The 20,386-nt window shown below is 47.5% G+C and overlaps 1 protein-coding gene across 6 annotated transcripts in view; it reads left to right on the top strand.

Annotated features, from left to right (window-relative positions):
• Positions 1-2,233: 2,233 nt before the first annotated feature.
• SMARCAL1 (SWI/SNF related, matrix associated, actin dependent regulator of chromatin, subfamily a like 1) overlaps positions 2,234-20,386 on the top strand; it is a 53,679-nt gene continuing 35,526 nt past the window's right edge. For 3 of the 6 annotated variants that reach the window (XM_047870691.1, XM_047870690.1, XM_047870686.1), the window contains exons 1-7: positions 2,275-2,465; positions 3,587-3,623; positions 4,040-4,915; positions 5,679-5,729; positions 9,726-9,959; positions 12,090-12,140; positions 16,994-17,180. In XM_047870691.1, the coding sequence (XP_047726647.1) occupies positions 4,099-4,915; positions 5,679-5,729; positions 9,726-9,959; positions 12,090-12,140; positions 16,994-17,180 (1,340 nt within the window). In that variant the 5' untranslated portion in view covers positions 2,275-2,465; positions 3,587-3,623; positions 4,040-4,098. Of the gene's footprint in view, positions 2,466-2,501; positions 2,525-2,945; positions 3,189-3,586; positions 3,624-4,039; positions 4,916-5,678; positions 5,730-9,725; positions 9,960-12,089; positions 12,141-16,993; positions 17,181-20,386 lie in introns of those variants that run through there. The other 3 variants (XM_047870687.1, XM_047870688.1, XM_047870689.1) reach the window with 3 other exon arrangements.

Here is a 20,386-nt window from a genome sequence, read left to right as displayed (position 1 = left end):
AATTATATGTAATTCTATTAATCATTTAAAAATGTTAACTTTACAGAATACTCACTACACTGTCCTTTCGTTTGCGGGTTTCTAAGGCAACCGGGTGATGCTTCAGATCACTTTGGCAGTGGCTAGTTGCCCTGTGTTTGCAAGCTTCAGCTGTGTGGTCCTGGCACCACCCCCCCCCCTTTTTTTTTTTTTTTTTGCTTTAGCTGCCAGAAAGGTCTGAGTTCAACTGGAGCTCAACTGCTGTAAGTATCTTCTCTTCTCCCTCCATTTCTTGGCTTATGTGCTCTCCTCCAGGTCTTTAAACCCTTTAATGAATGAACTTTCACTATAAGATGCCTCAAGAACTTCAGAAGTATGGGCGGGGCGGGGGTAAGCCTTGGATATAGTGAGGCCTCAACAAATGATGCTATTGGCAAAACAGATGTGAATATTAAGTGGCATCTGATTATATTACTTGCTGAAGATGATTTTTTTTTTTAGGGAATTCTTATTTTTAATATGGCATTCTTAGAATTTTAGTGAGTGAGAGCTAAAAAGGTAATTGCAAATTCTAATCCAATTCCAGACCCACCAGGTTGGGACTTTTGGGGATAAGATCCACAAATGTACAGAAAATGTAGGATCCAAACTGCACTGGTCCACATGCCCTCTTAGTACATGTCAAAGGGCACTACGTGGTTTTACAGGTTTTATGTGAGCACAACAGAGTAAACTCGCTGTTATATAAATAGGGGGCAGACACGGTGAAAAGCACAGCACCCAACTTTCTTAGCAAATTAACAGACTCTGTTGGAGGACAGGGAGGGCAGGTAAAGGTGTTCATTAATTTCTGTTCGTCTGTATAGCAGAAAGTTCTTGCTGGGTGAAGAGAAATGAAAGACCAAGAAGATTTACCTCAAATAATAGCAATATCCATCTGGCATCTGTTCTGGGATTTCACAGTTCACTAAGCACTTCTCTTGTCTTGCTTTGATCCTCACCACAACGAGGAGATCTAGCAAGGTGATATTGTTTTTGATACCAGATGAGAAAATGGAGACACAGTTGCTGTGCTTGTGTGTCCATAAAAGAGGTAGAGTGAGATCTGCACGCTTTCTGGTACTAAATGTCTCTGAAGTTGGCTAAGACAGGCCAATATCTTTGTCAGTTAAAAAAAAAAATGATTTGCATGTTTCAAAATTGATTCTGTGTTTCAAAAGTCACACAAGTTCTACAGTATTATTATAAGAAAATCCAAATAATTCAGAAAAATATATAGATTAAAAAGAAAAGTGTGTTCCATCCTATTCTGGTCCTGAGCAGTTTGGTGAGTTTTGGGGTTTCCTTTCTAAACCTTTTTAAATGAGTTTACATGCATTTAGAGGTAAGGCTTTTTTCTTTCCTTCTTCTTCCTTTTTTAACGGATCAATCTATACACACTGCTGTGCATTGTTTTTCTTAACATTGTATCTTGGCCATTTTTCCAAATCCTTAAGTAGAGATCTACCTCTTTGTTTTTAAGTGAGCCATGTTTGAAAACAGAATAGAAACCTTTGTGTATACTGAGACAGAAATATTACCATCAATATGTAATAACTGAGTTGATCATGTAAGGAAAGGGGTACTGATGCTCAGAAATGGGGCAAACTGACTCTGAGAGTATCAGATAGTTTAGAGATTTTCCCTGAAGAACGGGGACTTCGGATTCAGAATCACGAATAGTCTAACAAAGCCTTGAAAAGCTAATAGCTGTCTCAGTTTTCCCATCTATAGAGTAGGGATACGAATAACACATGTTCCATTAGGTTATTGTGGAGGTTAAATAAGATAATTCATATTAAATGCCCAGCACAACAACCGATGAAGACGATGATGACCACGACGCCAATTCTCTTTAGTCCCTGAAGGTCAGGTAGGAGTTGGAACAAAGGGCGGGGGTTAAATTCCGAGGTTATCGACACCTAGAATGGATGCTCCAGGGGATACTTTTTATTAAGAGCTACCAAATCAATCCGCTGTCTGGGATTCCCCTGGAGACAAGCTGAGACCGCGAGACTCTAGTTTGGGGAACTTCTAGTTTCGGAAAGTTTGCCTAAACCTTTGTGGGCATGGAGGACTACAATTCCCAGGCTGCATCGCTCCAGTCCCGCCCCGCCCACGTCGGTGCGTGTCCTCTAATTCCCGCCAGGCTCGTGGCCCAAACTACAGGTCCCGGAAGACCTTGCGGCACCGGTCCCCATCACCCACTTCATCACTCCCACTTTATGAAGCGTAACTGCGGCCGCGTTGCCTGCTGGGAAGCGAAGTTCTGCGGTGACCTCTCACCCTCCAGGCCCAAGCGCGGCAGTAAGGTGGGCGAACTGGCAGCGCTGGAATACCCGCTCTTAGCCGCCCACCGGGAAGGGTACTCTAGCTCGAGAGGGATCTGGAGAAACCCCTGGGTTCGGGGAGGCCTCAAACGTGGCTCGTGTTCAGTGCCTCTACGGGTGAGAAGGCGGACGAGACCAAATGCCAGCCTGGAAGAGGGAGTCGGCCACGGGGAAGGGTAGATCCAAGTGGAGATAATAGGGGTGGGAGTGGGGCGTGGCGCTCTGTTATTGCCCGGCGGCTGGAGGCGCGCCCACAGAATGGGGTGGAGCAGGGGGCCCCAGCCGAGGGGCGGCGGGGTGTGAATATGGGAGGGTGGGGATGGCTTCAGGACTTGGGGGCTGTTTAGTGGGGTTTCTTCGTCCCCTGGCCTCGCCTCCCGTGGCTAGTGAAGGCAGTCAGCGCACCCGGCTTGGGCCTGGAGATCTTGGGGGTTCAGGAGAGCCCTGGTTGGAAAGTTAGGAGCGTGTTACCCAGGGAGCCTGAGGGCTTCAGCTCTGACCTGGGAACAAAGCCTTTGCCTTATCCTTCCTAACTGCTGGTGGTTAGAGGAAGTGAAAGGTCTTGCGGGGTACCATGGAAACTCCATGTGATGCAGAGCTGTGCCCAGGAGAGTCTTAGCAGCAAGGAAAGCTTTAAACCCCTTCAGAGGCGGAACAGCGCTGCTGTATTCCATCCTCAGGTCGTCATTGTAAACCCTCGTGGATGGAGGTCTGGTCTGAACCAAGCCAGAGAAATTGGTGTCCAGCTCCTTGGTTCTAGAATACTGTAAAAGATTGTATTGTTCATGGAAAAATGTCCAAGTAAATAAATTGAAAAAGAAAACCAGGACATGAAAAAGTGTATGTAATGATCCTTTTCTGTAATACATAAATGTTTCTGCTGAATATGTGGCATGCACCTACGGATAGGAATAGAAAAAATCACTCTAAGCTACTCTAAACCACTAACAGTGCTTATTGATGGGTGGTGAGATTACAGACTAATTTTACTCTTTTCTGTACATCTTTTTGTAGCATCTGAGTTTGTACAAGGAGCCTGCATTACTTTTTTTTTTTTTTTTTTTGCTGATTTTTCCAAGCGTTATGGTTGCTCTAACCAGGGCCAACTACTTGTGGCTTTCACCTGGCCACCTGCAGATTGGTTTGCCAGGAAGGATGACAGGATTGAATTCAAGGGGGTGAGTTTAGTGTGCAGTCTATATGAGGCTAATCCTGCCTTCCTTCTTTATTTCTTCCAGATTGGCCAAAGTCTGTGTTCACAAGTGACACACCATGGTATGTGGCTGTTTTGGTCTATGTCAGTCTAATCCATGATCACTTCTGGTTTGAAGTGTCACCCTTTTCATTATCTGAAAGATCTAGGTTGCACTGCATAACTTCCTTGGGATCTGATAACTCACATTGGCTGGGGGAGATGAGAGGGAGAAAAATATTGCAGCAAAATTACTATTTTAGCTTTGGATTCGATCTTACCTTGCTTTTTGCTTTTTTGTCAGGATCTTTGTTTTAGTGTATGCTACCCACTCTCCCTGTGTGTGTGTGTGTGTGTGTGTTTAATTATAAAAGAAACTTTAACATATCCTATGATTGTACTCCTTGTGCATTTCCTGGGACAAAAGCTTGTGAACATAAAGGTAGGAGCATGGCAAATATGTTTGATGTTTATTTCAATATTGTTTTTCCTTCCTCAGCTTTTGCCAAGTTTCTGATTGAAGAGTGAAAATCCTTGCATAAGCATTTCCCTGTTAAAATGTCCTTGCCTCTCACAGAGGAGCAGAGGAAAAAAATTGAAGAGAATCGACAGAAGGCTCTGGCCCGTAGAGCTGAGAAATTATTAGCGGAACAGCATCAGCACGCAGGCTCCGGCTCCTCCATTGCCACCAGCTCTTCCCAGTCCAAGCAGGGTCTGCCCCCCAATCTCCCCAGGGAGCCTCCTAAGCCAGTGAGCCATGGTGTCCTTTTCAAACAACAGAATCTCAGCAGTTCATCCACTGGTGACCAAAGACCTGCTAATCCCCACCATTTTCATCTAAGCACTCCACAGCAGGCAAAGGGGAGCGGGAAGATACAAGAAGATGTGCCCACAGCCTGCCTGAGCCACAGCCCACCGAGTCAAATGACTGCCACCAGGGTCTCTCCTCCCTTGGCAAAAAGTCCTCCAGGGGCCCCCACTCAACAGCTGTTGTGTCATCAGTCAGGTCAGGCTTCACACGAGACCAAATCCACACCCGTTGCTAACACAGCTCGTGAGCCTTTGGCCAAAGCAAAGAGTTTCCAGAAGACACCGGCTTCTTCCTTTGGACAGCCACACAGGGACCCTGGATTAGACGCCAAGGCAGAGAGGCCCTCCACCTCGGGGCAGAACATTTCTGACAGCCGCTGTGGTTCAGGGAGTGTGACAGCCAGGCCAGAAGGAAGGCTCCCACAGAAATCGGGGGCCTCGTTCCACAAAGCAGTAAGCTCGCAGCAGGGAACATGCATAAGGAGTGGGGATCGTTTCCAGGTGAAGATCGGGTATAATGCACACCTCATTGCAGTCTTTAAGAGTCTGCCCAGCAGAAGTTACGGTAATGAGCCTTTGGTCTTGTTCTTCTGATGTTTCTTCCTATTTTTAGAGTCTCTTTTAATCTGACAGGTTCTCATAAATACGAAGAGAGCGCATTGGCACATTCTGTCCGTCCAGTTGTTAAAAATTTTTGTTTTTGTTCATGTTTCCTTTTGTAATAGACATCCCTCCAAACAGCTGTCAAACTTGGGGGCTGCCACAGGGCCGAATGGAGAATGGATGAATATTCACTGAGAGGCCAGGTCCCCTGCCGGGTACTTTATTTGTGCTGTAGCACTTAAGCATAACAACCATTTTTTGCGATAGATGAATGTTATTTCCATTTTAAAGGCCATAGAACTGGCTCAGTAAGGGGAAGTAACATGCTGGCATTGGTTCTTCTGGAAGGGCAGAGCCAGGATGTGGTTGGTGCTGCAGCAGCCCAGAGAGCATGCTCCTTCTCACTGTGCTCTGCCTGACTCTACTGGGTCTCGGAGAACTTGGCTTCTAGTTCCACCTCTGTCCTTCTCCCTCTTAGGTGAGGCCATAACGTGCCAGGGCCTGACTTGAGTTCCTCTATAGAGAGTAGAAACACTGTCCGCGCTTGTGTTTGCTTTTGGTCCTCTGCAGGGATTTTGTACATCGGTCGGGGCTCTCACTCAACTGTTTTGAACTCAGTACTCATTCATTCGTTAAGCAAGCTTTTACTGAATGTCTAAGTACAACTTATAACGACAGTCATCAACGTCCTTGTGAGCAAACCAAGTACTTCTGTTTCCTTTCAGATCCTGCCACCAAGATGTGGAACTTCAGCATGACCGACTACAGTGCCCTAAGTAAGTGGGAGTGTCATTGCTTGGCATGCAGGGATAGACTGGCACTAAACAGCTCCCAGAGTAGCAGATGTGGTCCAGCTCATGGTCCAGATGGCATTTAGGACACTCCCGCAGTGTTCTTCTGCCTTCTCACTAACGGCCAGTCTCGGGTGAAGGTCCCCATATGAACAAAAGCTAGCATTTAAAGGAGCTGCTACACAGCAGGTTTTTCTAAGCTTCCTATACAGGCGTACCTCAGAGATTTTGCAGGTTTGGTTCCAGACCTCCGCAGTAAAGCAAATGTCACAATAAAGTGACTCAGGTGAAGGTTTTGGTTTCCCAGTGCATATAAAAGTTATGTTTACACCATACCGCAGTCTGTTAAGTATGTAGTGGCATGTCTAAAGACAAAGTCTAAGTACAAACCTTAATTAAAAAATACTTTATTGCTGGGCACCTGGTGGCTCAATCACTTCAGCATCTATCAGACCCTTGATTTCGGCTCAGGTCATGATCTCACAGTTAGTGAGATCGAGCCCCATGTTGGGCTGTATGCTGGCTGCTTGGAGTCTGCTTGGGATTCTCTCTCTCCCTCCCTCTCTTCCCCGGCTTGTGTGCTTGCTCTCCCTCTCTCTCTCAAAATAAATGAGTCAGTGTAAAAAAATACTTTGTTGCTAAAAAATGGTAATTATCATCTGAGCTTTCAGCAAGTTGTAATCACTGGTCACAAATCCCTATAACAAATATAATAATAATGAAAGAGTTTGAAATATTGCAAGAATTCCCAAAACGTGACAAAGAGGGAGTGAGCAAATTACTGTTGGAACGATGGCTCTGACACCTTTGCTCGATGCGGGGTCGCCACAAAGCTTCAACTTCTAAAAACGATATTTGCGAAGTACAGTAAAGCAAAGAGCAATAAAACGAGGAATGCCTGTATACGCCACGTCTTCTGTTTCTCATAACAACCGTTTTACAGATATCTGGGAAAACTGAGACCCAGAGAGGATAAGTAACTAAAATAGGATCACACAGCCAGTGAGTTGCACAACTGGGATTCAGACCCACACAGTCTGACTTCAGAGTGCACGTTCCCACTGGAGTGCTGGCTCCAGCTACGACAGGAAGCTGGCTGCCCCGAGAGTAACGGCTCGGCAAACAGCACCCATCCTCACAACGCTACGTGGCTAGTTAACCTGAGCGCTCAGGCTCCGGCGGATACCGTTAACCCATCCTGGCCCATTGTCAGAGTCCCCGGATGCCCCACTCTGTCTTCTCACATTTTATTGACTCTTACACCAGGGTTTTCATCACCTTGGTGCCTGGAGCCTTCATCTCTGCCTATGCGTCAGCCTGGAGGTTCTGGTCTCCCATTTTCGTCCTCTCTTTTCTCAGCCATTTCTATGCTCCCTTTTTCCCCACCTGTCTCAAATAGGGAAAAGGTGAGGCCTGTCAAGGTCACTTCTCTGTGGGTTTGGGGCATTGAGGTAGAATTGTCTGGAGCCACCAGTCGTTTCTGGGCGTGAGGGGTGATGGGACGGCCCCCTGCAGAACTTCCTGTGTCTCTCTTTGGAGTCCCACCTCTTTAAATGTATGGCATCAGGTGATATCCCTTTCTTTGGTAGCTGCTGGTGATGTTTTTTGGGGGAGGGCTCACTTCTACTGTTATTTTAATCCATTTGTTAGGTCTTGGGAGGGGGAGAGCCAGTACTCTGGGTTAAGATTGCAGGTTTCAACACCTGGTTTTCTCATTTTTGCTCAGTTTAGATCAGTGAGTTCCACTGTCATGGGTTTGTTTTACTGTCTTTTTACTCCTTTCTCACAACGCATGGTGACTTGGATGACTTCTGCTTTTGCAAATTCATTTCGGTTTTCCGTGTGATATGGTTGCTTTTTGTAACTCCCCACATCTTTTTAAAAAACTGGTTATTGGGTGGCACCTGGGTGGCTCAGTTGATTGAGAATCCTGCTTCGGCTCAGGTCATGATCTCGCAGTTTGTGGGATCGAGCCCTGCATCGGGCTCTGTGCTGACAGCTGAGCCTGGAGCCTGTTTCGGATTCTCTCTCTCCCCCTCTCTCGGCCCCTGTCCTGCACACTGTCTCTCTCAAAATAAATAAATAAGCTTAAAAAAGAAACGGACTATTGGGCACAAAATTCTCCCTATTGCTTTTAGATGACTTTTACTGCTTATGAATAACTTCGTTCCTCTCTACATCCTTACCAGTGTTTTGCCCAATTGACCCGCTGTCTGCTGAGATAGCCCTTGAACACTCGCGCAGTGACCGTGGACTTGTGTGTTCATCCTTGCTCTTTTTCCTCTCTGTTGAAGTACAGTTGACACACAGCGTTACGTCAGTTTCAGGTATACAGCATGGTGACTCAGCAGCTCTGTGTTACGCGGTGCTCAGCACGAGGACAGCCACCATCTGCCCTTGGTCTTTATTTTTCAGATAGGTTTATGATGTGTCTTCACAGTGGCTTATGCTTTTTATCAGTGTCGTGTGTAAAGACTGTTGGTCTTGCTGCCGACTTGCTCTAGGCGGACCTGTGGATTTTGTCTTTTTAACCCTGCCACATCTGCGTCATAGAACGTGTAGAAAGTATATCATCGTGCAAGGAACAACTATTCCCCCATAGTCTCCCCACTCAGTTAACCACTATTAGCATTTTGGTTCTGTGCCTTCCAGCCTTTTTTCTAGGCGTTAAAATGTACACACTTTATTTTTGTATTAACGGTGAACGTTAACCACTAACTCTGAGCTATAAAGAGGCAGGTGTCCATTACCGGACCACTCTGACCTCTAAAGAAATGATTTCATTTGGTTAAACTTAATATTGGCTTTTTGTATGTCTGTCTTTTCTAAAATTTCTTACTAAAAACAATTAATGGTCGTATAACATTCCGTGGTATAAATGTGTCACAAGTTGCTTAAATCATTTCCTTTTTATTTCATTTGTATCCGCTCTGGGTTTTTCCAGTGTTAAAGCTGTAAGAAATAACCTGTATCCGTTAATCTCTGTATTTTCAGTTGTCAGTTTGGATAGATTCCTGGAAGTGGAATCATTATCAGTGTTTAGGACTCTTCCTAGATAATACCAAACTGTTTTCCAAAAGGTTTTATTCCCAACTAGCAATGCAGATATCTGTTTGTGTGTTTTTTTAAGTTTATTTATTTTGAGAGAGAGAGCACGAGAGCCGGGGAGGGGCAGAGAGAGAGAGAGAGAGAGAGAGAATCCCGAACAGCGTGGAGCCGGATGCAGGGCTTGAACCACAAATTGCGAGATCATGACCTGAGCTGAAATCAAGAGTCAGATGGTCAACCTTCTGAGCCACCCAGGCGCTCTTTTTTTTTTTTTAATCTTGCAAATTTGATGAGTAAAAATGGCTTTTTATTTCTCTGATTATATGTGACGTCGAACACTTCTCCAGATGTTAGTCATTTCTCCCCTCTTTTGAGTTCGTTAGTGAGCTCTACTCACATTTCTTGCAAAAATCTTTATTTGGTAGTTGTGCCTTTCAATTCCATTTGGTTTTTTCGACAGTTTAGTTTTATATAGTCAAATCTGTTAATCTATAAGATGCATCCGTAACAGATAAAATAAGGCTTGCAACTGCGTTTTTGGACTGATGGTTCTGTGTCTCTTTCCCTGGTTCTCCAAGCGGTAGCAGAGCAGTGACCTGGGGGTCGGGTGAAGGGCATGATTTCTGGGTGTTGACCTCAGTGGCTTCTGTGACACAGCAACAGAAGTTCTCTAATAAGGTCACACATCTTGGTGAGATCCCTCCTCCCCCTGTTCATTTGTGCGTTTTTTAATTTGAACACTTAAGGAGCAGAAGTTCCATTCAGTAACCCTGCAGTTCCCAACGCCCCAGTGAAAGCACGCTCGCAAGCCTTCCTAATCTAACCAAGCTTTTTCTCGAGTCCCATCCCTGCCCTTCTCCTTTGCCTGTCTGAGCACCCCCAGGGTGCTGTGAAAGTCATCCACCTTGTCACATATGTCCTTTTCTTCCGCAGTGAAAGCAGCCCAGAGCCTCCCCTCCGTCACCCTGCAGCCTTTGGAAGAGGCCGAGGACAGCAGGGAGTTGCCCTCTGCTGGTGGTGTAGTCCAGGCCTGCCTGCCTTCAGCTCCCTCCCTTGCCTTTGTCAAAGGGCGATGTGTGCTCATCTCCCGGGCCCGCTTTGAGGCAGACATCGGCTACTCTGAACATCTGACTGCACTGTTTAAGCAGATGGATTCCAGAAATTATGGCAAGTACTTGGCTTCCGCCTGATTCCCAGGATGCATGGTGGTCCGTGTTCTCACACAGGTTGTTTTTCTCTGTTTGAATATTCAGAAGTGATTTCTGTCCTAGGAGAGCTCAAAAAATAGGCATATGCCATAAAAATAAATGCCCTGGGGTAGACGGAGTCAGTGGTTGTCCAACTTGAGCGTGCATCCAAACCACCTGGGGGGCTTGGTGACACAGATTGCCAGGCCCCGCTCCCAGAATAAACACTGATGCCTGGTTCCCAGCTGCAGATACTGATTTAACTGTTGCGAGGTGGGGCCTGGGCATTGGTATTTGTAAAATTCTAATAATCAGCCAGAATTGAACACCGCTGGCCAAAGCAGAGCAGTTGTGCTTTAGTTTTTGTGAAGCTCTTGAAAAGGTGCCCCATGAGAACACGGGGCAGAAGTTAGTTTTAAGAACTCTGCACTACCGGGTTTCATTCTCAGCTTGGGCTTTTATGTGGCTGTTATGGATCAATATTTCCCATCCTTGATACGGTTTTAGTCTTTTCTGTAGGTGAGTATGAAAGCAAACCTTTGAAACCTCATGCCTTTGAGACATCATGTTTAGGCAATCTTATGGAAGAAGCCTCTATAGAATTACTTGCTCAGTGAGCTTTCATCAGGGTTTGGGGCTCCTTCTGGAGAAGGGTGATGCCAGCCATTACTGTTTTATTCCTTGTGTGGATCGAGTTTTAACTCACAAGGGCCGCCTGCTGAGTGGGATTTGGGTGAGATGTGCCGGGGCCTGTCCTAAGGCCAGATGAGCCATGGACACGAAGGCCAGGGTTCTTTGCCTTCCGGGCTCCCTTGGATTTTCGACTTCAGTTTGGAGTAGGCTGCCCTTAAAAGGCCGGTACAGAAGGCCTGTGTGTATTCCACAAAGAGTGACCTTTGAAATCACACCAAATAGATACGGTCTGCTGTTTTGGAAATGTGAACAGCTAAAATATTGGCACCCAGTCCTGCCCACGCTCAGACATCTAGAAACCATGAGTGGATTTTTTTTTTTTTTTTTTTTTTTTTTTTTTGCCGTCACTGCTATTCACAGACTTCCCCGTTTGCTGCTCTGCCAGTGTCCGGGTCAAGCTGTTGTCACGAAGAGTGTCCTGTACTATTCCCACGGCGGGAGTAGCCTGTCTGCCTTTGGTCTGTCAGATTACACCGGGGCCACCTTGCTTTTTGTTCAGAACCTGACTCACTATGTTTATGCAGCTTGTTCCCTAACCACCTTGCTTTCTCCGTTGGTCATACAGAGAAGAGTTCATGTCCGGTGTCCAGAAGGCATTTATCTGCAACTATGTAGCTTTCATGATTTTCTCAGAAGGTAGCTCGGTAGGGGAGCCTCTCTAAGAACCTAGCTACGGTTGGGTAGTGAGACACTCCCCTTCTTGGTTAGTACTGTGTGTGGTGTGTACTATGCCAATCAGTGGATGGCATCATACTAATAACAACAATAATAATTTATAGTTGCTAGCTTTCTTTTGAGTGCTTATTGTTTGCCAGGCACAGTTTCATAAGCATTTAATACTTAAATCTCATATAATCCTCCTGAAAATCCTGTGAGGCAGGAGCTGTAGTGTCCTCATTTTTCAGGTGTGGAAACTGAGGCACAGCGGTGTTACATAATTTTCCCAAGGTCACACAGCTAGGAAGCGGCAGAACTGGGATTTGAACTGGTGTTTGACCACTCTGACCCCGGTACCCAGCTTATAGGGTAGTGAGGTGCATGTGAACCTCTTGATACTATGCCTGGCTTAAAGTAAGCACCGGATAAGTGTAAGCTACTGTAATTATCCCCATCTTGGAAATTCAGGGCCTTTCTGACCTGTCAGGCCATGCCCGGTCACGTATCACCGTAGGACCCTTTATCACCCCCTTAACAATGCAGTATTATTGCCACATCGGTTTGTCTTTCCTCCCTGAATTCTGTGAAAGCCATGAGGGCAGGTGCTCCTAGCCTCTGTGTCCCCACTGGCGGGCACAGGACCAGCCACCTCATCCTGGCTTCCTGGAGATTTATGAAACCAGGGAATGAACGAATAAGTGTAATGACGTCGCAGAAGGGCAGGCTGTCACGTTGGCTTGTGTGTTTCTTATCATTGCAGATGCCAAGACCAGGAGGTGGAGCTTTCTCTTGGAAGAGCACAATAAATTAAGTGAGATGCCTGCCTTGCTTGTTTCGTATCATGCTGTTGTTAAGCTTTAATTATCTGCCTTAAATTTAACATATTTTTAAAGAGCACCACCCCCCCACCCCCACCCCCATCCCCTGCCTGTGGTAAGTTCACCTGCTTGTGCCCAGGACATGTGAAGGTGAAGATGGTCCCAGGCAGCCACACCCCGTCTGCTGAGATGGTGGCTTTGGGGCAGCTCGGGCAAACACAGGACCTCTTCTTCCATCCGAGTGCGGCCGTGCTAGTCAAGTTCCTGAGGCCCGTGCAACTTCCCACCTATCGTAGAAGTGTTAGATGTGGACTTTGGGAATCAGTTGAGCTGGGTTTGCTTTGTGTAGATGGAAGCCACTATAGATTCCCTCTAAGAAAGGCTCTCGGTTTGCTACGAGAACCAGATGATCAATGAAGGTTGCAGGGTCTAGGTGGCTGTGGGCTTTGTAGCACGCGTAGCATTTAATAAACCCTTGGAAACTGACTAAGGGAAGGGATGTGTGTACAGCTATCAGTATAAGAAGGAGAAGCCAGTTGGGGTTACCATTTTTCCTCTCTGTGCTTTGCATGGGTCGGGCAGTAAATTCTAGTGTCCCTGAGAAAGGGGGGACATGGGCATAGCTCAGCCTGCCCTGGAATGCCCATCTGTCACCCATCTTCCAAGCTGCACACTCCTGCAGTGGGTCTGTGGCTGGCGCCACTTAGGTTCCTCCTGCTTGGCCCCCTGAGGACTTGCTGGGCCTTCGAGCCAGTGCTGGTCCCAGTCAGGCCAGGAGAGACATGATCCAGGGGGCAGCTCTGAGTCATTGCCCATCTTGCCCACCAGCCCAGGACTTTCAGCAAGAGGGAGAAGCTGGGTTTCTTCTCTCTGTCTCCTCCTCAAGCGACTGACTAGGTGACATCAGGTAGAGAATTCAACATTCTGGGTCTCCTCTGTCCTTTCAGTGAAAAAAAGGGGTCTTTACTCTGTTTCTATCCTACTGACAGAAGTTAAATAGAAGAGAAGTGTTTCTGATTCCTTGTGGAAGGACTTGCAGCAAACCCAAGGTTAAGTGTGACTGTGACGGGGTCCTTATTTAGCACCAGCAAACACTGGCTGACATGACGACGGTGACCGTCATTGAGCTGAGGCCCTGTGGCTGCGGCTTTCTGGAACTTGTGGTTCAGAGGGAACTATTTGGCCAAAGCTAAATTTTTGATAAGCAGTAGGAGTGAGTGTTTCCCTCTTGCCCCTTTGTTTTTCAACCGCAGGAAGGCATATAATTATGTTAGCTATAAAGGCTTTGATTTTTACGGACCAACACGAAGCAGGAAATGTACGGCCTTAGCGGAGGAATGTAATGGAAAACCATGTCTCGTGACTCCTGTAACATTATATAATGGTTCCAAATCTTGTATGTGCCGTAGACTCTTTGAAATACCTGAGGAACACGATGGATTCTTCACCCAGAAAAATGCACATCCTGGCCACACGTGAAATTTTGCATTTCACGTTAATAATTCTGCAGATCTTAAGAATTCTAGTGTTAGGGCTCAGATTGCTGTGTTACATGCTATCTTGTCATTACAGCGACTGGTGGAAGAGAAGACTGATTCTACACATTTCATAGATTGCAAAAATCTTGGACCCAGAGAAAGGAGGAAACAGTTGTCTTCCTCATTGGGAGCGTTGTAGGCTTACAGTCAGGCCAGTGACAGAAGTCAGACCAGGCTGGTGATCTTCAGGTTGTAGCGTGACCTGTTTGGAAATGTAGATGCCAGCACCGTGAATAAGAGGCTGAGGAGACAAGGCTCTTCAGAATACTCCAGTTTAGCTCCCATTTTGTTGACAGACTGCAGACCTGGGCCTCTCCTCCACCCCCAGCCCTCGTTCCTCCTGTGTGAAGTCAGGTTCCTGGCCCTGAGCTACTGAGCGTGTGCATTTGAAACTCATTAAGAAATGACAGTAAGACCTCCTGAGTGCATGAATGCTTATTGATGACATGGTGACAGTTATTTTCTCCAGATAACGGTGAATCTAAGAGCTTTCCTTCTCCCTCTTTTCTAAGTGACTTGAGGCCTTTCGCCCACAGTGAAATTGGCATAAGGCCTTTTGTTTTCGCCCGGCTGTCACAGTCCAGAAGGGCTCTGCATCCCCCTCACTGATCTTGTCTTGTCAGCTGCTATTTGAAAACACTAACATCTCTCTGCTCTGTGGCTCAGTAGCATTCTGCCGAAGAGCAATTTTACAGAAACGATTTCTAGATGACTCATGAAGCCAGACAGCACATTCCTGTCATCTTCCAGCACCTGGAAAGGACATTAGTGACTTGGGGGGCTGTCTCAGAAACTTACCCACTTGGCTGAACCAGCAGCGTAGGACCACGGAGGCAATAGCTGGTGGGAGACCGAGTGGAGGTTGCTTTTTCCTCTTGAACGGCTGGGAGAACATAATGCTTACAAAGCACCACATTTCACACCGGCCGGGTCGTCATCCTTTTCTTAGCTTCCATCAGGTATTTGAGCACCGGCGGTCACCAGGATTAAAATAAAAATGGTTTCTGAAAGCACACGGAGTGCTCAGTCTCCTGAAGTGTGCACAAATCAGCATGCGCAGATTTAATTTGGAGGCATAAAATGTATTTCTCTGTCAGTAGGGGAAGTCTCTTTTATATTAAAGCCATCAACCTTACCTAATTTCTTATCATGGTGATTCTGTTCACGCAAACGGTTTCCAGAAATAACTGGTACGTACATTTAGTGAGAGATGGAAATGGATTTAAATATGTTGAGACTACAGAGCAATTTAAGGTAGCAGTCAGCTGGCTCAGCCCTCCATCTTGAGATCAGTACTTACAATGGTAGCCATTTGATGAAGTGGCAGAAGACTTGGAGTACCTCGTGAGGATATTAAGAAAAGACGTGACCATGTGGCACACAGAACCAACAACCTTAGAATTTCCAGTACGACTGGGTAGAAATGAAATACACCCAGTTTCTTGTTTGGTTCCCTTTACCAGGTTCCTGAAGACAGTTAGCCCCTTGGTGGGTTACTGTGACTCCCAAGGTGCCCGTGAGAAGGGAAAGGACGAAGAGCAACAGAAGATCCGCAGACAGGAGTTACTCTTCTAATTAGATTTTTCAAAGGACAATGATAAAAGGGAAGGCCATCTCGAAAGCCTCAACCCATAGGACAGCAGGCTGTGATTAGTAGATTGCTGATAATTCCTCCACCAGTGACGTCTAGGTCTGTCATCTTTGGTGTTTAACTTGTCTCTCTCCCACCCCCAGAATTATCTGTTTTGTTTGTACCTCTGGTTTATTCTTTTTCTGTTTCTCTCTTAAATAAAGGAGCTTCTTTTTCTTCCCTCTTAATTTTAAAATCGGGTGAGGCTAAATTCTTTCAAAAAGCAAAACCATTGAAATTAATTTCCTTTCGTTTCATGTAGGTCCCAAGTAACTTTTCCCACTTGGGGTAATGGCTCTGACTGGAAGGAGAGATTTCCCTGTCCGTTATATAGGGGTCTGGAACCAGCACACTTGGAAGGAAAGTAAAGACCCCTAAATACAAGCTTTAATTGAAAGAGTCAGAGTAATAGTCACTTTTAGGAACGGTTTAGACTCTGAACTTGGCAGAGGTTGGTAAACTTTTTTTGTAAAGGGCCAGATAGTAAGTATTTTAGGCTTTGTGGGCTATGTGGTCTCCCATCTACTTGATTTTGTCATTGTGGCAAGCAGGCAGACAGTTGTCATGGCTGTGTTCCAGTAACACTTTATCTACAAAAGCAGACAGTAGGCTGGTTTGGCCCGCAGGTCTAAGCTTGCCAACCTACTTTAGAGGTGCTCTCAGGTCACCTCCAAACCAAGGAACTTGGTCGTCTGCTTCACCATTGATGTCACTGCTGTAAAGCTCACCTCTCTCAAGGGGAGATCGGTATTCTGTCTTACGGAAAGGGTCTCAAGTGTGCAGGGCCATTTGTATTCTTATAAGTTGGTGGACTCAGCGTGACTCTGCCTTTTGTCATTGCTATTGTTGTTGTTTATAAATAGCCCTACTGTCCTCCTGATCTTTCTTGGAAACACCTAACAGCTTCTCTGCACAGAGCACAGTGCTTCCTTGCCTATCAACAGCAGATAACTTAGAGTTCTCAATTTCTCAAACATCAAAACCCAAATAAAACAAGAAGAGGGGTGCCTGGGTGGCTCAGTCAGTTAAGCATCCGACTCTTGATTTCGACTTAGGTCATGATCTCACAGTTCATGAGTTTGAGCCTTGCATCAGGCTCTGCCCTAACAGAGCGGAGCCTACTTGGAATTCTCTCTGTCTCTCTGTCTCTGTCTCTGTCTCTCTGCCCATCCCCTGCTCTCGCACTTTCTCTCTCTAGATAAATAAATAAACTTTAAAAAAATGAAGAGAATGGAAATGACAAGATTTATTCATTCTATATCTTGCTTTTTCATGGGTCTTTCTGGGCTGATTTTTAAGAATGTGGGTCCTTATTTATTTGAGTGGGAATACTGAGAGAATTGTTTTTAAATTACTTTAGGTTAAAAAAAAAAAGAGTCACAGAAACATTTGCAATTCTTCCGAGTGTCCGTGTAGTGTAGAAAATCAATTTGGCATTAGTGACTGCCCTCTTATTTGCAGAAACTAAGGGATAGAGAGGGAAAACCAGTTCTCTAGCCTTATGGACTTGCTCAGGATGTGACCGTCATCCCACAGGTTTCTCTCCGGTTACGTTTTTGAGAAAACGGCATGTGCCAGAATTCCAGCCACCGAGCTCTGTATTTTGAAGCGCCCTCCCTGTCCTTAGCTCTCGTGGGCATTAGCGCTTCCATTCATACCCTTCTGTGCTCCTTTCTAGTTGCACAAGTGCGCTGCCTTCCACAAGTTCAGCTGGATCCTCTGCCCAAGACGCTCACCCTGGCTTTCGCTTCACAGCTGGAGAAGACGTCTCCATGTGTCCCAGAAACCATCCCTGAGGCAGACCTTTCTGGAGTGGACTCCAAGCTCGTGTCCAGTCTGCTGCCCTTCCAGAGAGTGGGAGTCAAGTAGGTTCTTGGTCTTCTTCTTGCTTGGACTCCATCACTTAGTACAAATGGGGTTCAGATGCTTCTTCTCTTAGGAACATTCATCTTTCATGGACATCTAGGAGCAGCTAGGCATTAAACAGCCAGGTGTTCGGTCAGCAAAGCCTGATTATAACCATTGATTGCAAATTCTATGAGTTGATCAGGACTCTGGATCGCAGGTGTGCAGATACCCAACGAGGAGAGAGATTTCTCAGTGCATGGAGTAGACAACCAAGGGTCTCCAAAGATCCCATCACACCTCCCTGTCTCACTCTCAGCTCGGCTCTCTCCTCAGTTTGCTTTGTTCTCAGCCAGGTGCTCCTCAGGTGTGGCGGCCAGGGCTGCCTCGCACTTCTGGCTTGCACCCGTCAGCTCAGCAACCTAGCGGAAGCACCTCTTTTCTGGTGGGCCTGACACTGAAGGGCCTGAAATCCGGTGCTGATGCCAGGACCAGTTGCTGTGCCCTGGGGGCTGGGGAGTCTTGTTGGTGAGAATGGATGACAGGCCCTGGAGCCAGCTGGTAGGGCCTGCCCCACCTGAGTTACTTGGATTGAGCGGAAGGTGGTGGTTTTCCAAAAGAAAGTCAGGGCGTTCTTATTATAGACAGAAAAAAAAGATAAGCCCACATCGTGACCTGTCCTGTGTTCTAGAGCTGCTTGGGAGGACCAAATGGCAGGTTTGAACTTGCCTTCTAGTGAAGAGAATGGAGGTCATAGAGAGGAAAAAGGCAGTCCTCATGGCCATCCAGAAGACAGCAGGAGCTGCCTCTGCCATTCGGTGGTGTGGCTGGGGATATAGCCCCGTGCAGGGGAAGAGAGGAAATCGTGGCGCTGGCAAACAGGACGGCCTGTCCACACGCAGTCCACTCGTGAGGTTTTGGCAAACGCGTGGCCACTGTCTCTGACGGGATTTTGGTCTGCGATTTGGGCCCAGTCCCGCCTCCCTGCATTCCCACGGCCCCAGCTCTGCTCACACCCTTTCCCTCGTTTTTCCCTCCAGTTCCATCTGTCACGGATAACACGCTCTGCACAGCTCCGTCTTGCTTGAGAGCCTGCCCACCCCCACCCCTGGGCAGCATCTGTCTTCAGTATCCCAGTTCTCCTGGGCTCCGTTAGAGACCGGGGCCCACGTGGCACCTGCCGGCCCGGCCAGTTAACCTCGTCTCCGCCGAGGGGTGTGACGGGCCTGAACGGGAGCCTGGCCGGCAGCTTCCACCTTTTTCACTATGGCTCTGAAACTGCTAAACCGAAAGGCTAATGAAACTGCTAAAGCTGCACTTGCAGCCTTTCTTCAGAGCTCCCCAGTTAAATCCAGATTTTAACTTGCATTCTCTGAAGAGGAGGAATTTGGTGTTGAGGGAACAGGGCTGTCGGTTCCATGTGTTTTGTAAGAACTACAGTGAGAGCTCCCTTAATCGTATGGAGCAAAGTCTCCTAGATAGGTACCAGCTTCCTCTAATATCTGAATGGTCCCTTTTAACAGATGAGGGAGTCGAGACCCAGCAAGTCATGTGCCCGAGGTCACTCAGCTTCCAAGAGTGGACTCGGGGCTGACACCCATGTTTTGTGACGACATCGTGGCATGTTTTCTGTTAGGCTGCGCTCCTGTTGTGGCCGCAGCACAAGGCCCTCCGTGCTTTGTTGCTCACCTGCCCCTGTCCGCCCTGGCCATCAGTTGTGTAAATCAAAAAGTAAGGGAGAAAATGAGTCTTTTCACACTTACCTCCCCACCTGGTCCGTGTGGAGAGTTGATCCTGGAAACAGTCTAGAAGATTTCTCTAAGGCCAGTGTGCCAAGGAGAGGCTGGGTCTGTTGGACAAGTGAGGCGGCAGTGTGCTGGGCTCCCTTCCTTGTCACTGAAGGTATATGGTGGTCACGGCCCTGGGGATGAAGGGGGGGGGGGTGCATACCCCCCCCCCCCCCGGCTGGTCCGCTGTGGCCTCTGGGCGATGAGGACAGTGCCGTCACATGCCATGAGTAGTAGTCCACCCAGCTCGCCCCCCGCGGATGCGCTGCTCGCTTCTCTGTCTTTGCTGAGCACTGGCTTCCCCAGGGCAGCAACGCTACTTCCTGGCAACTCAAAAGGCCCCTTGCCAGCCATACCCGCTGCTGACCACGGGGGCTACACGCTGCCTTGGCTGTGAGAAGGAAAGAAAAAGAGCTAGTTGATGGGCTTATTATCAGGTTTCTGAGCAAATGATCAGTTTTCCAGGAATTCACAGGAAAGAGGGCTGCTGTTTGGAGCAGGAGACCAGACATCTGGCACTTGGGATCCGTTTCGCTTTTCACTGATTCATCTTGTGAGCCAAGCAAGTCATTTTTCTTCTGTTCATCTTGATTATTTTTCCCTTTTTGAGGAGTAGCAGTTACAAGAGAAACACTTCCTCAGCACTTAGGATGGATGGTGGCAGGCACTGTTTTCAGTGCTTTAGACAGTAGCTCTGTCAAAGCCCGGCAACGGCCTCTGGGGTGGGTCCTTTCATGCCTGTCTCACGGCTGAGGCGTGAGGAGATTGGGTAACTGGCGTGAAGGTACCCAGCTGCGAAGCGGTGGAACCGGGCGGCCCCCCAGGCCAGTCTGGCCCCCCGGACGCTGGAACGCACCCCGATGCACACAGCGTCAGCAGGGGTTGTCACACTGGAGGGCGGAGGGACTGCGGTGGCTCCTGGTGGACAAGCTGCTGAGGCTGCTGCTTCCTGATAGACACCCCGGCTCCATCCTCCCCATGGCCTGTCCTCTTCTTCTCCAGTGTCCTGTCTCTGCCGGCTCCTTCCCTTTGCCCCTGTGCATAAACGTCCTCTCTGACCTTGAGAGAGCCTAATTTCAATTCCATCGTCTCTTTTTCCTTTCCCTTCTAGGCAGACCTTTCACGTGAGAGGCGTCCCTCCTGGCCCCTCTTTAGGGGCTGGTTCCCAGGATCCTCCTGACCACTCCCCCAGGTCTTGCCTGCACTGGGCTGAGGGGCCGCCTGTCCTGGAAATTTTCTCCCTTGGCTTCCATGATGCGCTTATCCTCTAGAGCCCCTCCCTGCCTTTTGACCCCCATTTCACATTTTCCCTATTTTGACTCTTCAGTGTTATCGTTGATTATACTGTCCCCTAATTGGCTCCCACCTTCCCTGTCCAGGGAGCAGGTCTGTAGCGAGCAGGGCCTGTGTTCCCTCGTGCGGTGGCCCACACCGGGTGG

The sequence above is a fragment of the Prionailurus viverrinus genome, chromosome C1 (assembly GCF_022837055.1).
Source record: "Prionailurus viverrinus isolate Anna chromosome C1, UM_Priviv_1.0, whole genome shotgun sequence".
Lineage (NCBI taxonomy): Eukaryota > Metazoa > Chordata > Mammalia > Carnivora > Felidae > Prionailurus > Prionailurus viverrinus.
The sequence above is the reverse complement of the archived record's forward strand: the minus strand, read 5'-3'. Positions and strand labels throughout refer to the sequence as shown.